Source organism: Lithobates pipiens, unplaced genomic scaffold (genome assembly GCF_037356315.1).
Source record: "Lithobates pipiens isolate NorthernLeopardFrog02 unplaced genomic scaffold, aLitPip1_a1.2 Scaffold_19, whole genome shotgun sequence".
Classification (NCBI taxonomy): domain Eukaryota; kingdom Metazoa; phylum Chordata; class Amphibia; order Anura; family Ranidae; genus Lithobates; species Lithobates pipiens.
The window spans coordinates 392,810,368-392,829,113 of record NW_027507764.1 but is presented as its reverse complement, the minus strand read 5'-3'; the positions used below and the strand labels follow the sequence as shown (position 1 = coordinate 392,829,113).

Here is an 18,746-nt window from a genome sequence, read left to right as displayed (position 1 = left end):
TTGGGCTTGGGCTACTCAAGGAACCCGAGCAGCTGGTACCTAGCAGATAATGCTCAAGAGTGGAGGGTCAAGTGGCCAGAGGTGACCAAATGTTACTACAGGTGGGCAGTAGGAAAAAAATCTAGGGAAAACAATTCCATGTGGCTTTCATAGCAAGAGCAGCAACAGGAAGATGTTTCCTGGACTTTGTCTTATGGGAAAGAGGCCATAGAGTGCACACATGCCACTTCATCCAGAGAGATGACATCATTGCTCAGCCCCATAGCCCCTTCTAAACCAAGTTGGCAGGAGTTTTAAAATAGTAGCCAATCAACTAAAAGGAATAAAGGAGCTCCTGTTGCCTGGCCAGAATAACCCACTCACAAGAAGTGACTCCCTAGAGATGGAACAAGTACAAAATAAATGTTAACAACTCTAAACCTGGAAAGTTCTCAACAGTTTACTTAGCCTGAAGCACTCAAGGGTGTTCAATGCCCGAGGGTCACTTCCAGGCTCACCCCTCAATGCCCAATCCAGCAGGGTCCAGTCACAGTAAGATCAAAAGTTGAGACTAAAAATAAAAAAAGTTGCTAAAAAATGGGTACAGTGTTAAGTCAGCGGAACTGAGGAAAGATGTCCTTCCTCACAGGACACTTTAAAAAAAAAAAACTGAGACATGCTGGTAAGTAGAAGTTTTCCTGGAGGTGGCCTACAATTTTTGTTTACCAATTTCCAATCCTCCTGTAGGCAGAAGTTTAGACACTTAGGTTTAAGACTTCCTGTGTTCCTCAATTTTTACTTTATTTTTCTAAAGTGTATATCTTTCACTGTAAGGGCTTTGCACTTTTAATTGTGGACGCCTGCAATTAAAAGCATGGCTAATTTAGATTTAAATTCGAAAACCTGTAGACATGTTGGATTTATTTGTTAGATATAACAAAAAAAGCTGTAATCATTTTTCAGTATGAAATGGTTTCCAGGCAGATGAATGAAATTTGTTTTGAACTTCAGTTTTTCAAGATGATAAAGTTCACAGCAAAGCCCAAACAAAAAGTAATACAATTAAAGTATACCTAGCCAATACGTGTTTAAAGTTCACTTTAGAACCAGAAATACAAAGTAAATTAAGATGAAATCTCTCCAAAATGAATAGTTTTATTTTCTTAAACTGTTGTCACCAAAGCAGGTGTCCTCATTGGAAGATTTCCTATCAGCTGTTGCATAGGTGATACCAGTAAAATATTGGATTGCCATAACTTTTTGTCCCAATGGTCATCAGTTCATACACAGGGTAAATTTTGCTAGTGTGGCCACAGACAGTAATGCAGACCTGACAGAGGTTTTGGCTCAAGATACACATTAATCTATTAACTACGTTTTTTTTTTTTTTCTATTTTTATGGAAATCAAAAATCACTTTACAGTAGAAAGCTAGGATGTTATATTACTATATATTTATTTCCAGAATTTAAATTACTTTGATTGCAAATTAAGTACTTTTCCAAAAAGGAAAAAGTCATGTAATAACTGCAGCTTTGTTATATATCATCACTACATAGATTTAAGTCTTACCTTCTTGAACTATTATCCTTTTCTGCACTGTGCCTATTGGAAAGGCCGTAAATTTACACAAATAGGTGCCAGTGTCTTCTTCTGATGCATTTTCCAAAGTTAAAGAAAAGTCTGATGACAAATTTTCAACAAATGTAATTTTACCCTTGTAGTTTTCTGAAATATATGTTCCATATGTCTTATGAGTAGAAACAATTATTTCCCAGGATGATCTATTCCATTTCTGCCAGGAAGCCTGAATTAAAGTCTCATTTCTAGTATATATGCAGTCCAAAGTTATTCTCTTTCTGAGTAATACTTTCGTATCCACAAATTCTTCAAGAAGAACATCTAAAAATAAAAGCAACATTGTGTTTGAAATTATACAGTGACAGCACCTAATAATGGATTTAGTTTGTGTATTGCAGTCCACTATGCTCAGTGAATACAGATATTACATCAAACATGACATTTAACTGTAATTAATTACTACTAAGATTAAATTTACGTGTGTATGTCTTACTTTTAACTTGCAGTAGAATCAATCCAGCAAAAAACAGCATCTTCTTAAGCATGAGCTCTTTACATTTGCAAGAAAGTGAAAATAGTTTTTCTGTCTTGAAAGGCTGCAAGATCATTTCCTCTATCAAGTTTCCAAAATTAGTATTGAGATCAGCATGGAAAGGATGGTGTCTTTTTACTACTGTGCCCTTTGTTGCAAATTGCTATAGCAGTCTACAAGTATCTAGCAGATATATTCTAAATTTTTACGTAAATGGGTCTTTGTTTAATACAGGATCTATAGCCAACCCGCAAAATCCACTGTTATTACACTATACTTTTTATACATATGGACTGTTTACATGACAAAATATTTGCAATTCTGTTCAGCCATCTTTGTGATTTACACATCCTTGTAGCACGGTTTCAACTGGATAGAGCTAACACTTTCTGATCTGCAGCTTTCTATGTCACCTGCCTGCACATTTGACTATAACAAGACATCACAACTGAGAGTTCCTCCCTGTGCTTTTCTCCCCCATTGTCTGCTAAAACATCTGCCTTTCCAGTGCCTGGAAATAGTGAGGTTGGAAGTATCATGCAATTCAATTGAGGCTATAGTATCTCACAAAAGAAAGTACACCCCTCACATTTTTGCAAGTATTTTATTATATCTTTTCATGTGACAACACTGAAGTAATTATACTTTGCTACAATGTAAAGTAGTGAGTGTTCAGCTTGTATAACAGTGTAAATCTGATGTTCCCTCAAAATAACGCAACACACAGCCATTAATGTCTAAACCGCTTGCAACAAAAATTAGTACAGACCAAAGTAAAAATGTCCAATTAATTTGTTAAATTTGGTGTTATCGCTCTCACTTTCTCCTACTGGTCACTGGAAGTTCAACATGGCACCTCATGGCAAAGAACTCTCTGAGGAACGGAGAAAAGAATTGTTGTTCTAAATAAAGATGGCCTAGGTTATAAGAAGATTGCTAAAACCCTGAAACAGAGCTGCAGCACAGTGGCCAAGACCATACAGTGGTTTAACAGAACAGAATCCACTCCGAACAGGCCTCACCATGGTCAACCAAAGAAGTTGGGTGCACATGCTCAGCGTCATATCCAGAGGTTGTCTTTGAGAAATAGATGTAGAAGTGCTGCCAGCATTGCTGCAGAGGTTGAAGAGATTGAAGAGGTGGAGGGATCAGCCTCTCAGTGCTCAGACCATACGCCACATGCTGCATCAAATTGGTCTGCATGGCTGTCATCCCTTGAAGGAAGCTTCTAAGATGATGTACTAGAAAGCCCGCAAACAGTTTGCTGAAGACAAGCAGACTAAGGACATGGATTACTGGAACCAAGATAAACTTATTTGATTTAGATGGTGTCAATCATGTGTGGCAGCAACCAGGTGAGGAGTACAAAGACAAGTGTGTCTTGCCTGCAGTCAAGCATGGTGGTGGGAGTGTCATGGTCTGGGGCTGCATGAGTGCTGCCAGCACTAGGGAGCTACAGTTTATTCATACTGAAGCAGAGCATGATCCCCCCTCCCTTTGGAGACTGGGCTGCAGGGCAGTATTCCAACATGATAATGTTCCCAAACACACCTCCAAGATGATTATTCCCTTGCTAAAGAAGCTGAGGGTAAAGGTGATGGACTGGCCAAGCATGTCTCCAGACCTAAATTCTATTGAGCATCTGTGGTACATCCTCAAATGGAAGGTGGAGGTGCACAAGGTCTCTAACATCCACCAGCTCTGTGATGTCCTCATGGAATAGTGGAAGAGGACTCCAGTGGCAACCTGTGAAGATCTGGTGAACTCCATGCTCAAGAGGGTTAAAGTAATGCAGGAAAATAAAAGTGGTCAGTCTTCGCGCCGCTAAGTGGTAATAAGTGCAGGCACTCCATCAGTGGTCTTCCCCATATTTGGTGTACTTTACTGTTTAAGGCAAAAATGCAAATCTGAGCAACTATATTGTTTATTTATAACCTAGGGGCGCTCAACACTATGAGACTATGAGGGGAGCGGATTTATCATTGATGGCACAGGTGGAATGGTACAGGCCATACACTGTGAAATAGAAGTGAAGATCCATTTCACGTATTCTGTAAGCTGGGACTGGCCCTCTAGTGGCGGAATTGTATCATTACATCCCTCCTTTGGATTTCCTGATGGCTATTATTTATTATTTATGAATGAAATAAGAGAATCCTGGAGTTTGTTTGATTTGCTTATTCACTTCGTTTAAAGGTGAGAGTTCTGGGAGCCTTGAGTAGCGGACATTTTATTATTGTTCTATCATTAAACCTTTAATCCATTTTTTATATATTTTTTATATATTTTTATGCGTGCTGTTTTTTGGATTATATTTTATTTTTATTTTTTTTATTTTTTTCACGGCATTGTATGTATGCACATATTTATATTATTTAGAATTTGTGTATTTTATTTGAGTGGCACGATTTGCACAGGACCCACCCCTGTATATTCAATGCAGGAAAATAATGGTGGCCACACAATTATGTTTAGACATTAAAGGTTGTGTGTTGTTATTTTGAGGGGACAGCAAATTTACACTGTTATACAAGCTGTACACTCGCTACTTTACATTGTAACAAAGTGTAATTTATTCAGTGTTGTCACATGAAAAGATATAATAAAATATTTACAAAAATGTGAGGGGTGTACTCAATTTTGTGAGATACTGTAATTGGTTAAAAGGACAGACGTTTTTACAGCCAGATTTTTGCTGTGTGTGAAGGTTTTGTTATGGTAATAAACAGATCAATTAAAATGTAGGGATGGCCTTGCGGTTTGCCCGGCGATCGGTTCGCGGCAAATTTTGCGTGTTCGCGATTCGCCAAACCGGTGGACTTCTGGCGCTGTTCGCGCGGCAGCCATATGCGTTTACATTGTGAAAGAACTTTGACCCATGATGACACATCCATCATGGGGTACAGGACAGCTAATTGAGACATTTCAGCACATGGACAATTGGACATTCCCCCTACCTTATAAATAGACCTGATCTGGCGGCCGTTTTACATTCTGTCTTTTGTCAGTGTAGGGAGAGGTTGCTGTGTGGACCAGGGACAGACTGTAGTGACAAATCACTAGCTATTAGGTCCACAAAAGTCCTTTTAAGGACTGGTATAGGTGTACAGTATATAGGGTTCTGGTGCACTGCTGCTGACTGCTGTGCTGCTGATTGCTGAGTGCACTGCTGACCGATTCTACAGCTGTCTTTTGTCAGTGTAGGGACAGGACGCTGTATGGAGCAGGGACAGTCAGTTTAATAACTAGCTATTACTATTGAGCCCCAAACACACCATCAGGATTTTCTGCTGATTTTTTTATTCAGATTTACTAAAACCATATAATATTAGGTCAAACCTTAGGAGTTTCAATTTGTATGCAATCAGGCAGGCCCTTGCACTACATGGTTTTGGTAAATCTGAAGGAAAAAAATCAGCAGACAACCTGATAGTGTGTATGGGGCTTTAGGTCCACAAAAGTCCTTTTAAGGACTGGTATAAGTGTACAGTATATAGGGTTGTACACGTATAATATACTTTCTTTCAAATATAGAAAGCCTATTATACTTGACTGCTGAGCTGAGTGCTGACCGATACTGCAGCTGTCTTTTATCAGTGTAGGGACTGAGGGACAGTCTGCAAATCACTAGCTACTAGGTCCACAAAGGTCCTTTTAAGGACTGGTATAGGTGTACTATTTGGTGTGCAGTACACGTATAAAACACTTGCACATATAGAAAGCATAGTATAGTGCATTTCCACTGAGCAGCATTGTGACTGCTGAGCGGTTCTGCAGCGATACTACAAAGAGTGACAAACGCAATTAAAAAAAAAACTATTATAACTGGTGTGATAGACCAGTGGCCCCCAAAAATGACAGATTGAACTGGGGTGTTATATACCTTCTTCCACATACATACTGCACTTCTCTAGAGACTTTTGTCACAGGTTCATTTAAAAAATGACAGGCAGAGGAAGAGGCAGGCCCTTCCGCAGGGGTGGTAGGAGCAACAGACTTGAGCCAAAGTGGCAAATTGCAGAAGGCGCGTTCAATTACATCAAAGGACATACCAGACTTGGTTGAGTGGCTCACTTAGCCTTACTCTTCTGCACCCTCCTCATCCTCTCAATCTGCACCCTCTTCACTCCTCTCTGCTGTGTGCACCTCCAAAGACACTACCACCAACACCACCATATACCTTCTGCTTGAGTCACAGGAATTATTTTCCGATCCATCACAAGACATTTCCGATGCGCAGCAACTCTTGGCATTGGATCAGGAAGAGGAGGTATCAACAACTGCCACTCAGCAGTCTGACGACAGTACCCAGATCAGCCCAAGGAGGTTGGTCCCCGCTGTTGCTGCCTACTCCGAGATCTCTAATTATAGCGGTGGGGAAGGTGACGTCAATGATGACGTGTCTAGTGATGTCATGTGGGTGCCCACAAGAGAGGAAGAGGAGGGGAGTTCAGAGGGAGATATGGCGATCTCCAGCAGATAGGGAGGAGAAGCAGGTGGAACTTACATTGCATAGGAGGGACAAAGCAGACTGCTAATGTATCAGGAGCGAGGCATCAACCATATACCTTCACATCTGGCGCTGCAAGGACGCCGGCACATGGCTCTGCAGTGTGGGCTTTTTTTTTTTTAACGTGTCCGCTGCTGACAATGGTGTTGCCATCTGCAATCTTTGCAGTCAATGCATAAGTCGTGGTAAGCCCAACACTCACCTAGGGATGGCTGCCTTAAGAAGGCACATGAGCTGCCATCACCGAGCCCAGTGGGAGCAACAGAACCCACAAAGCCACACTCCAGGCTCTCACCGTCCAGCCTCGTCTTCTACTTCTCCTTCTCCTCTCTCCTCACAATTGTCCTCCCCTCCACTTTCCATCATGCCGTCCTCACGTTTTTCTGCAAAAAGGCAGGCTTCCGTGGGCCAAATGTTCGAGCGTAAAAAAATGATGACGCCGGATAACCCTCTTGCCCAACGGTTGACGGCTGGCTTGTCAGAACTGATAGCACGCCAACTACTGCCATATAAACTGGTGGACTCTGAGGCCTTTCGAAAATTTGTGGCCATTGGAACACCACAATGGAAGGTCCCAGGAAGGAAGTATTTCTCACAGAGCTATATGGCCATGTTCAGCGGCAAGTGAATGTATCTCTGGCACACAGTGTCGGTGCCAAGATACATCTGACCACAGACACGTGGTCTAGCAAACACGGGCAGGGAAGGTATATAACTTTTAATGCCCACTGGGTGAACCTTCTGACGGCCGTCAAGCATGTAACCCGTGGCACCCGTGTAGATTTGGTTTTACTGCCATGGATTGCATGCAGGCTTGCCTCTTCTTCTCCTCCTCCTACTTCATCCTCCTCCCTCTCCTCCTTGGCTGACTCCTCCTTTTCCGTTGCTAGCGTCTCTTCCGCTGCACCGCCCAAGATCCCCAGAACCTATTCGACATGCCAGGTGAGACATTGCCATGCTGTGCTGCATCTGTTGTGCCTGGAAGCCAAGAGCCACACTGTCCCTGCACTCCTTTCAGCTTTGCATTCACAGGCAGATCAGTGGCTAACACAACTCAATTTGACAGTTAGTAAAGTGGTGTGTGACAACGGTGCCAATCTGCTTAGTGCATTGAAACAGGGCAAAATTACACACGTGCCATGCATGGCACATGTCTTAAACTTGATCATGCAGCGATTCATTGTCCAATACCCTGGGGTCCAGGACATCTTGCGGCAGGCAAGGAAAATCTCGGCCCATTTCAGAAGATCTTACACGGCCATAGCTCGCCTTGCTGACACAATCTGCCGTTCAGATGTCTTATTTGCGATTGTCCGACGCGATGGAACTCAACCTTCTATATGCTTGATAGGCTGCTCCAGCAGAAACGTGCAGTTAACGACTACCTGTACGAACTTTGCGGCAGAACAGGTTCTGGGAGCTTGGTTTTTTTTCACTGTGCCAGTGGCTGCTCATGCGCAACACATGCAGACTTCTGCAGCCATTTGATGAGATCACCAAACTGGTCAGTCGCAGGCATGGCGCCATCAGCGATATCGTATGGAACGCCTTCTTTATGGAGCGTGCATTGCGTCGTATAATTGATCAAACCATGGAGGAGCAGGAGCAGGAAGATGAGGAAGTCGCAATGCTGGATGAATTCCCAGGGGGGGCTACTCTATCTGAGACAAGTCAACAACAGGAGTCTGAAGAGGAGTCAGAGGAGGATGGTGCCGGGGCGGATGAGGAGGAGCAAGAAGAGCATGCTTTAAACCTTTCTGGGATCCCTGTGCGTGGCTGGGGAGAGGAGAACGAGGAGGACGACATTATCCTGGATGATGAGTAGGAGCCTGGCCACCACACCGCTTCCAGTTTATGATTTTTGAGATGATCCAACATCATGTGGTCACTAGAACAGCCATAGTGACTAAATCGCATTATTTACAAACAAGCAAATGCCAGTTGGCTCAGCTCTCATTGTGTCTTGCACAGAAAGTGGCACCTAGAGAAAACTGTTATTCACTGGTTAACTCAATCTCCAGGAATCTTCTAGGATGGCTTACAAGAGAGATGCACCTCCCACCTAATCAGGAAATGCATGTTAAACCTTAAGATAAAAAGCCTGGGACAAGCCCCAGACCTTCAGTTATACACAAACGGAGGCAAATAATTTTAAGGAAAAAACAAAAGATAATTCAAAGGTGGGAACTAACGCCTTCCTGGAAGATTTCTGGAAATTTTTAAGAGGTAAATAACAGTTTTTCTAAATCATCTTCCAGGGAAACTTATGAGAGGACAAGCTAGAAATACCTGTTATAGAAGAGATCACTGCTTGAAGCACCTTCCTCCCACATGTCTGGTCACATCTGAAAAGGAAGTGCAATCAATAGTTATGCACATGTCTGAAAACTGGACCAGGTGGCAGCTTTGCAGATCTGGCCCACTGGGGCCCCTGCCCTTTCCAACCACTATGTGCCCAAAGACCTAGTAGAACGTGCCTTAATGCCTGTTGGTGTTCAAGAGCAGGCCCAATATGCTTCTCCTATGGCAGTTCTCATCCACCTACCAATAGTAGTTTTGTGGCACTTGTTTCTTTTTTAGGACCAGAAAAAAAAAAAAATGTTGATGGATAGTCTCCACTCTTTGGTGCACTCAATGTACACCTAATACTGTAAGCATCTTCTGATGTCTATTTGGTTATATTTTTCTTCTTTCCCATTTCTTGGATCTCCAAAGGAGTACTGATAGTATAGTACAGTAAGGTTCTGCACTAGAAAAGGCTTGAATCTCACGGATTCTTCTAGCTGAAACTAGGGAACCAGGAGCACCATTTGCAGTGTCAATGATTTAATTGAGCAGTCCTCGAGAGGTTCAAAGGGTTCTCTCAGAAAGCTTGCAATGCTGTAGAGAGGATACCATGTAAGAAACCTTTTCCAATGTGGCTTCTTCTTTCTAGCAATGATGATCAGAAACCCTTTAATGAGAGGCTGTCCCGATCAGGGGTCAGGCTTGAAGACCAATTGCTATAGCAGTTGCAGGATTACCACTCCTGGACGAATACGGACCAGGTTATATGCCCCCCGTAGGTAAATTTTTGTAAACACTTTGGCAGAACGAAGTCTTTCCAACATTTCCGATATCAAGGGGAGTGGATAACGGTTTTTAATAGTGACCTTATTTATGTGCTTGTAATCAATGCATGGACACAAAGTGGAGTCTTTCTTTTCAACAAAGAATAGGGCTGCTCCTGCAGGAGATGTTGAGTGTCTAATAAAACCCTTCTCTAAATTTTCATCAAGCCACTCCCTGAGCACTTTTAATTCAGGTTCTGACAGATTAAAAAGGCGGCCGAAGGGTATTTCAGCCCCTGGGAGCAGCTCAATGGGGCAATCGTATGGGCGGTGAGGAGGTAATTTATCTGCATTTTTCTTATCACAGACATCCCGGAACGCATGGTATTGTGGAGGCAAGTTGTGATATGACTGGGTAGTTACCACACCAACTTGCAATTCCTTGACCAGCGGAGAACTTGTTTGGTAAGATTCCCTACAGTGTTCCTTGCAGTGGGAAGATGTGAAATCTATGGTCCATGTTCCCCAGTTGATAGAGGGATTGTGAGTGGAGAACCAAGGAATGCCCAAAATGACGGGAAATTTGGGTGATGTAATCAACTGAAAGCTGATGGTCTCACGATGATCAGCCTCAAACTGGGTTACCAGAGGAACTGTCTTATGGGTAACAGGTCCTGAGGATAAGGGTGAACCATCAACCGTCTCCATCTCAATAGGAGCAGATGTATTTCTGGCTGGAATGTTATTGCGGTGGGCAAACTCTATGTCCATAAAGTTTCCTCCAGCCCCAGAGTCCAACATAGCAGAGCAGGGGATTTCCCGGCCCTCAGAAATAAGCTTAATAGGGATGACAAAATGAGACAGTGGAGAATTTACTTTATTTTCTTCAAGAATCAATGGGGAGATAGACTGGGTAATAGAGTTGATTTGTTCAGACAGGATCACATCAGTCGCCGCAATTGTTCTTCTAACCTTGTTAGGACAGTTAACTGCGTAATGCCCAGAGTCTCCACAATAAAGACAGAGATTCTCCGAACGTCTTGTTTCTTTCTCCTGAAAAGAAATGGATCTCTTAATTGCATCAACCTGCATAGGTTAAGCTTTGTCAGAATCTGGAGAAACTCTTGGATCCTTCTGAAAAAATTTACTAGCAGGGAAACGCATGCCACCATTACTTCCAAACATTCCCAGCCTCTCCTTCCTCCTTTTTGTAAGCCTCTGATCAACTCGGATACATAGTTGGATGAAGGCTTCAAGATCATTAGGAGTCTCTACTCTGGCAAGCTCATCTTTTACCTGTTCAGAAAGGCCTTGGCGGAACTGACTTTTTTGCGCATTTGCAGCCTGAACGGAGCCACGGCATTTGCTATAGTGGCCTCCATGTTTTTGGCCAGAATATTCTGTCACGATCAGGGGTCAGGCTCGAAGACCAATTGCTATAGCAGTTGCAGGATTACCACTAACTAGCAGGATAGGAACACAGGCCGTCACCCTGGCAGAAGACACAGGCTCACCTGAGGTGCGAAGTCTAAGTACTAACCGGTTTTCACCAGAGCTCCAGATGGTAGAGATGGATTTAGCTGCGTGTTAGTACCAGGTCGCGGTCCTCAGGATCGCCCCACCAGGAGGTGAGCAAGCCGGGGTTCAGTAGCGGATGAGCAGGTAAGGATCAAACAGAAGCGTGGTCAGAAAGCAAGCCAAAAGGTCGGTAACGAGTTGTTGCAGATTGGGATCAGGCAGAAGCGTAGTCGTGGAACAAGCCAAGGGGTCGATAAGGAGCAGTAGCAAATATAAATGGCAGCAGAGAAGACGGGAGCGAGATACAGGCTGGAGATAGCACAATATTCTGGCAAGGAGGAAGTGCTGAGACATGGCTTATATCAGGAAGTTCATGGGAGGAGCAAAGAGTTCAAGGTTCAGCTGAAATCAAGGTACAAGGCAGGGTTGTCAAAAGGATCTGACTAGGAACTGACAAGGAACTGTCCAGCATCTCAGATAGCTCAGAGAGAAGATTCATTGCCAGACACAGCTGAGGTCCCGAGTTCAAGTCCAGGTCCTGACAGAGGCTCTTCTACCAAGCACAATTTTAGGAAGCTTGATAATGCTGCACTTTCAATGTATTAGGTGCCAAATTGAGATCTGCTCCCTCTTGCAAGTATTTGAGGACTGTTGGGATAACCAATACCTCTACTTGGTTATTGGATTTTTTCCATATTTTCCTTTATATATTTTTTCGGCATCTATAATTATATTGATCACCTTGTCCAATAGTCCTTTGGCTTTTAAAAATTACCTTTCAGCAGTCAGGGAAAGTATGATGAATGAGGTCTGGTCTGCATAGTAGCTTCCAGGGTTCTGCAAAGATCAGTTTTCATGACCCCGTGAACCATGCTCATTTGGCCAGAATGGTGCTATCAGTATTACTTTTTATCTGGTCATCTGGTCAATTAAAATTTTTGAATAAATTTAGGAATCAGTAGAAATGGTGGGAAGGGTGCTGGCCCACCCAGGGTGATTCCAAAGCGTCCACCTCTAATCTGTCCCTGTATAGGAAAAAATATCTCTTCAGTTTTCTTTCTCTGGAAGCAAAAAGGTCCACCTTGGTTGTCCCCCATTTCTCTGTGATCTGGTTGAACGCCTCCTGTCTCAGGATCCACTCTGTTTTATTTTCTTTCTGCTAGAGAATTCAGCTCTCCTGTTAAGTGAATCGCTGAGATGGACAAGAGATTCCGCCCACATAGGGATTTCTTCCGCTATCTCAATGAGGCGGCATGATCTTTTGCCCCCCCTACTTGTTGATATAGACCCCCGACGTTGTGTTGTCTGAAAATATTTTAACATGCCTTCCTTTTATGAATGGCTTGAATGTTGTCAAAGCTTCTAGGAATCTTAGTCCCCTTGAATTGGAAGAAATGTGGGCCCAGGTATTGTTCCACATCCCCTGGCCCAATGTGTAGCTTCATGTGGGCCCCAAGCTCAAAGCACTCACATTCATAATTGTTTTAAAGGGCCTTATTTGTGTCCAAAGCTATCCCTCTTTCAGGTTATGTGGCCTGCAGCCACCATTAGTTTCCTTTACTGTTTCTGAAACATGTACTGTTAGATCTAATGATTATTGCTGACCTTTCAGTAAGGATAATTTTGGAGAGATCTCATGTGAAACTGAGCCCATTGTACTCTGGGCATGACTGCCATCATCAGCCCTAGAATCCTCATTATTTCCCAAGTAGAGAAGACTGACCCTAGAAAGAGCTTGAGTGCAGGTTATGTCAGGACCCTTACTTTTTCTTCCCTTAGAAAAAAACTTGTCTTTGCTAAATCAACAACTTTTTCCAAGGATATCCTAAAGCTTCTCCCCCCCCCCCCCCAACTTTTCCACTGCATCCTATACCTTTGTTAACTCTTCTTTAACCAGGGCTGCTACTGCCATTTTAGAGCTAGGAGGTACTAGGTAAGGGCCCCTGCAGGGAGGACTGAAAGTATTGGCTATTTCCTCTTGCATACTATTCATGAATTCCTTTAAGAGGCTTGCCAGCTCCCTTTTCCCCAGCTTGTCTGTGTAACCTTGGCAAAACAAATTCTTCCAGGAGGCAGAAAGCCTTTTCTTGCTATTAGCACACTTCTTCTTAAGGGGTTCTGGACCTGCACTGGTATTCTTCTCTTTCTGAGCTCTAGCCTAAAGGAAGAAAAGTAAACCATATCACTTTAGGACGCTGACTCCCCTCCCCAGGGAAAAAAGGTGTCATCCCTCCACCAAGAATCCAACCCCTCCTGTCATCAACCAAAAGTGCCAAGCAAGCATTTATCCTGGCCTACTCAGTGCCCCCTCCACCAAGTAAGAAGCAGGCAAAGAGGTATACCAATCCACTCCATCTTTGTGGCTGGTAACCACATGCTCCACCAGAACTGTTGCCTCAGAAGCAGCTGCCTCCATCCTGCCACCTGACTTCTACTGTACCCTGTATTCCAGGTTGCCAAGTAAGATACAGAACTTTCTTTCCTAAGATGGCGGTCCAACCACGCCTGCCCATGCACTCACGTCCGCCGGATTGGCAGCAGTGAAGCCTCGCTGGAAATGACGTCAACAGCAGCTTTCTTCCTTGCCTGTGCACCCTTCGGTGATGAATCCTGGAACCACAAGAGACATTCCCTGCAGAAGCAAGGTACCTCAGTACAGGCAAAAGCAGCTGGGATGGATGGGACTCAACTAAAGACCCCATAACCCCCACTAACAGTGGGCCTCTCCACCACAACAAAAAGGCACCTTAGAAAAAATAAAAGTGGTGGGAAATAGGTTTCCTTAGACATTGAGATACTTGGCAGAGATAATGGAATGTCCGTCAGAGTCACAAAAAATACATATGCGGTGGCAAAATGGCATAAATAGCGTGAATTAGGCTGGCCATACATTATACAATGTCCATATTCAATTTCCTTTAGATTTAGTTTTGACTATGTAGTGCAAGAACCTGCCTGATTGCATACAAATTAAAAATGTTTAGGTTTGACCTCATATATAATTTTGGAAAATCGAAATGGGAAATTGTGCAAGAAAAATTGTATAACGTATTGGCCAGCCTTATTCATTATTCAGTCTAGTGCTCATTCAATATCACAGCACATCCACACAGGTTAATGAGTCAAATGAGGGACAAACTTTCCTCAATCTGCAAGCAGATAGGGTCCTGTATGGATCTTTAGCTAGACAGAGACAGCCAACAAGTGAAAAACAACAGTTGGCCTTTATTTTTGCAAGCTAAAAGTCATAGAAGTATGGTGTATAAAATGTTTATCCATAAAAGGATCAAACTTTTAATTCAAATTGGCCAAAAACATGATTATTGCTCTTTAAATTATTAACATAGAAGACAAAGCAAAAGATGAGACTTTAAATACATATTTTTCATCCGTCCTCACAATTTAATTTCCAGAGCCAGATAAAATGGTGGAAAGATTTAATCAGTGCTCCTATTTTAACATTACCTGTATAACAAAGAGTGGTGCAGTTACAAGTAACCAAAATTACCATAGATAAGGCACCTACCCATATTCCATCCATCCCTGTGAGCTAAAGCAATTAAGCTTGGTAGCTGATAGGCCACTATATCTTACATTCTTAGACTCTCTAACTGGGTCAGTTTGACATGACTGTGCAGCTGATATTGTACCATTATTTAAGAAAGTTAAAACGTTTAAACTTTGAAACTAAAGAAAAGAAACCTAAATTCTGCAGTCTGAAAATAATTTAATGTATTACAAGAGATGGTATACATCTGACTAACATGATCAGATATATTTACATTGGGTTTTTTTTCTGGACAGGCAATAAAAAAATACTCAAAGTACAGGGGGAAATGCAGCATTAACAAAATTCAATCAGCATGTACAGAAAACACAGCAAACATTTACAAGAGAAAATTCCCAAAACAAGAAATGCATATTTGAGGAACATAAAACTGCTACAAAGACCTTGTCATTACGGTTCTGCAGTTAAAATGGTGATTTCCTGTATATTAATACAGTAAACACTAGTCCACAATATATGACATACCAAATCCTAATTTTACACACTTTATGTTGTTGCATAGGGCTGGCACCTACAAAGGGTGTTTATCACAGCTGAACTAAGCAAATGGTGATAGCCATAAAAGGCAGGGGTAGGCCCTAAGAGGTAGTGAACAATTTTAAAGCAATTGAGAACATAATTTCAGGAATTTTATCAGACATTTGTTCAGTATAAGTCAAAATTTTCAAATAACAGTACATAGCGAGTGAGTGTGTGTAGCAATCCATTTTTGTGGAACACAGCGCATCACCCTTTACTATCCTGGCTATCTACCCATACATATGTAAGGAAGGTAATAGCATATTCAGAGCCTTGAGTTGACATTCCTGCCACACCATTAGGGAAATCACTGTAGAGTAATTCATTAGGACTAATCTGAAATGTTCTGATGATGCTCTCTTTATGAAGAATAGAAAAAATGGTGCCTTAAGGTCAAGACAGGACCTATTGTCTAGTATTAAGAAAAAAAATGAATGCCGCATACACATGACTGGACTTTCCGTCAGAAAAGGTCCGACAGAATCATTTCATCGGATATTCCGATTGCGTGTGGGCTTCATCTGACTTTTTAAAAAAAATTCTGACGGACCTAGAAACAATATTTTATGTTTTAAATCTTTCCGACGAAATCAATTCCTTTCAGGAAAAACGTTGGTCTGTATGCTATTAGCGGAATAGCTATTTTCAGCAGAACGCCGTCGGAAAGACTGTCAGCGTTTATTCTGATGGAAAGAACGGTTGCGGCATAAAACAAAGGGGATGAGAATAACTTTTTTTCCATGACTTCTATGGAGCATCCACAGGTAGTGAATATCTTTAAGACCATTTTACAACCATTCAAGCACAAAAGGCAGCACTACAAACTAAAATAATACACTACGAATGTTTAGTGCTATCGTACAGTGCATACTGTATGATGAACTATTTAAACATTTGTAGTGTGTTATTTTACTATGTAGTTCTGCCTTTTGCGCTTGTATATTTGTTTTTATTTGCTCTGATTGGCCTTTTATGGTAGGTGCTTTAGCCTTAACTGGCCATAATATATACCTATTTAGGAACCAGATTATTTCACCTAATCCAGAAGCGCTTGTTTCAGTAGGAAGAGGCGCATTTTCTACACTTTACAAATATTATATGTGGATACAGTTGTATGCATCAGATTAAAAAAAGAAAAAGAAAAAAAATGTTTTGTCCAGCCACTAAGCTTTATTCTCTCACCTATTTATGTCAAGAAAAAGAAAGGCACCAATACCTATCAGTTACAAGCTCATATAAGTGTGGAGTAAAAACATGCTGGTATTGTAGGGAACACCACAATACCAAATCAGCAGCTATGGGAGAAATGATTCCTAATAAAAATGTTATCAACGCTAAACACACGGTTTGTGTTGTTCTATAAAGTACGTAGGCTATACAATCCTTAGAGTCAGAATAGAGGAGTAGGGGGACTCAACCACCAACATGTAGAATTGATGTAGAATTGTTCCTAAAATGAATAATTATGTAATTTACCATTTGTGTGTGTATTCATATTGTAACTTTTCCATATTTAACAATATTTGATTTTGAATGGGTTTTGAATGAGATATTATACATGCTGTGATTCATGAAATAATTCTGTTTTTGCTAAGGTTTTAAGTCTAAAAGTGCTAGTATCTTTTTTTGTGTATACAAAGTGTTAATAATCAACCACTCCCTTCCCATTGGGAGAGGTGCAGGTATTTATATGTGCAATCATTCAGTGTTAGCTTTAATAAAGGCCACAAGTCACTGAAATGTGTTATCAGACTATGTTCTCTTTTGCCCGACCTTTAATAAATTATTTTGGAATGGAACATAGCGTGCAGGATTTACGATTTCAATACCGTTGGCTAATGATTGTGTGCTCTGAATGCTGAAAACATATTGTCAAAGCTGTTCTTCATAAACTTTAACACATGACTCCTATACTAACTATTCCTGCAGATTTTCTATGGTATTTTGCAACTAGCCAGCACAGCCAAGTAATCTGTCTTCTCTAACCGCTGTGGTTAATCAAAGAGCTTGACACTTGAAGAGTGCATAACTGACAATTAGGATGCCTTGGATGCCTGTGTGATCTGCATGCTGACAGTACACCAAGGCCATTCTGCATGAACTTGAACACATAGGCGTTGATTTACTAAAGGCAAATAGACTGTGCACTTGCTCTTTGCTTTGGACTTCAATCAACCAATCCTGTGCAAGCAAAAATGCACTTTTTATAAAAAATTTCTTGCGCGTGAGTGCATATTCTTTGAAAAATAAAGCTTTACCTCATTTATTAAGCTTTGAGGCTACTGCACTTGCAGAACGCAACTGCATTTTGCAAAGTGCACAGTCTCCTTGCCTTTAGTAAATCAACTCCATAACCTCTATATCAACTACTCCCAACAGATTTGTTATGGTATATTGCAACCAGTTTGGTCAGTCAAGTAACTTTCTTTTTACTTTGTTAACCGTTGAGGTTAATTAAAGCGCTGTCCTGCTTATTTAAATATGAAATTTGTGTGTATGACTTTCAATTAGGGTGCCTGTGTGATATTCCTGCTGACACTAAACCAGAGCTGTTCTGCATGAACTTGAACTAATAACTTCTATACCAACGTATGCAGCAGATTTGCCATGGTATTTTGCAACCAACCTATTCAGCCAAGTAACTTTCTGTCTATTCTGTTAACCATTGGGATCAATCAAACAGCTGTTACACTTGCCACACACTTGAATATAATATCCATGTGTATGGCTGACAATTAAGATGCTTTGAATACCTGTGTGATCTGTATGCCGACACCTAAACACCAAAGCTGTTCTGAATGAGCTTGCACACATACTGCAGTTCCTATACCAACTATTTCAGCAGATTTGCTGTGCTATTTTAGAACCAGCCTGCTCATCTAAGTAACTACCTATCCATGCGGTTATCTCCCGAGGCCAATTAAAGAGCTGCCACACTTGCTACATACTTGAAAATAAAACCTATGTGCATGGCTACCAATTAGGACAACCATGGAGCCTGCTGGGATGATAATTGATAAGGTTTGATCACTGTTTTTATTGGAATAAACTTATTTTTGCTGCTTTTGTATAGAAGAGTTGAATGACAGGATTTTTCAGTTAGATAGCTCTATAAAATAGAGAAGAGCATTAAATGTGATATTGTAAATAGTTAAGGAGTAGGTCCAACCAGAAGAAATTGAAAGGTGAATGAGCTAGTTCCCACACCTATTCCCCTCACCTATTGCTGATACATGGATAAATGTTTGACATTTTGTGCTCGTCCATCCATGATCACCACAGGTGCTCAAATAGCAGATACAAATAGCAGATACAAATAGCTGAGGCCTCTGACAGCCTGTCATTGCAGTGTATGGGCTTGGTGGCTGCTGCTATCAGCATGCAGCTGTCAATCCCAGTAGCAGGAATCATTAGGTCCTGCTGGGATTTGCAGCGTGGCAAAATATCCATGCAAATGGTACCTTAATCAGTCATCTACATTTGGTGAGTT

General features: G+C 41.6%; 1 protein-coding gene across 1 annotated transcript in view; it reads right to left on the bottom strand.

Annotated features, from left to right (window-relative positions):
- The window catches only part of LOC143997021 (CD226 antigen-like), a 172,074-nt gene extending 169,958 nt beyond the window's left edge, over positions 1–2,116 (bottom strand). The window contains exons 1-2 of the mRNA XM_077492380.1: positions 2,053–2,116; positions 1,551–1,880 (exon numbers count right to left, since the gene is read on the bottom strand). Of these exons, the coding sequence (XP_077348506.1) occupies positions 1,551–1,880; positions 2,053–2,104 (382 nt within the window). The 5' untranslated portion in view covers positions 2,105–2,116. The remainder of the gene's footprint in view (positions 1–1,550; positions 1,881–2,052) is intronic.
- Between the last annotated feature and the right edge of the window lie 16,630 nt (positions 2,117–18,746).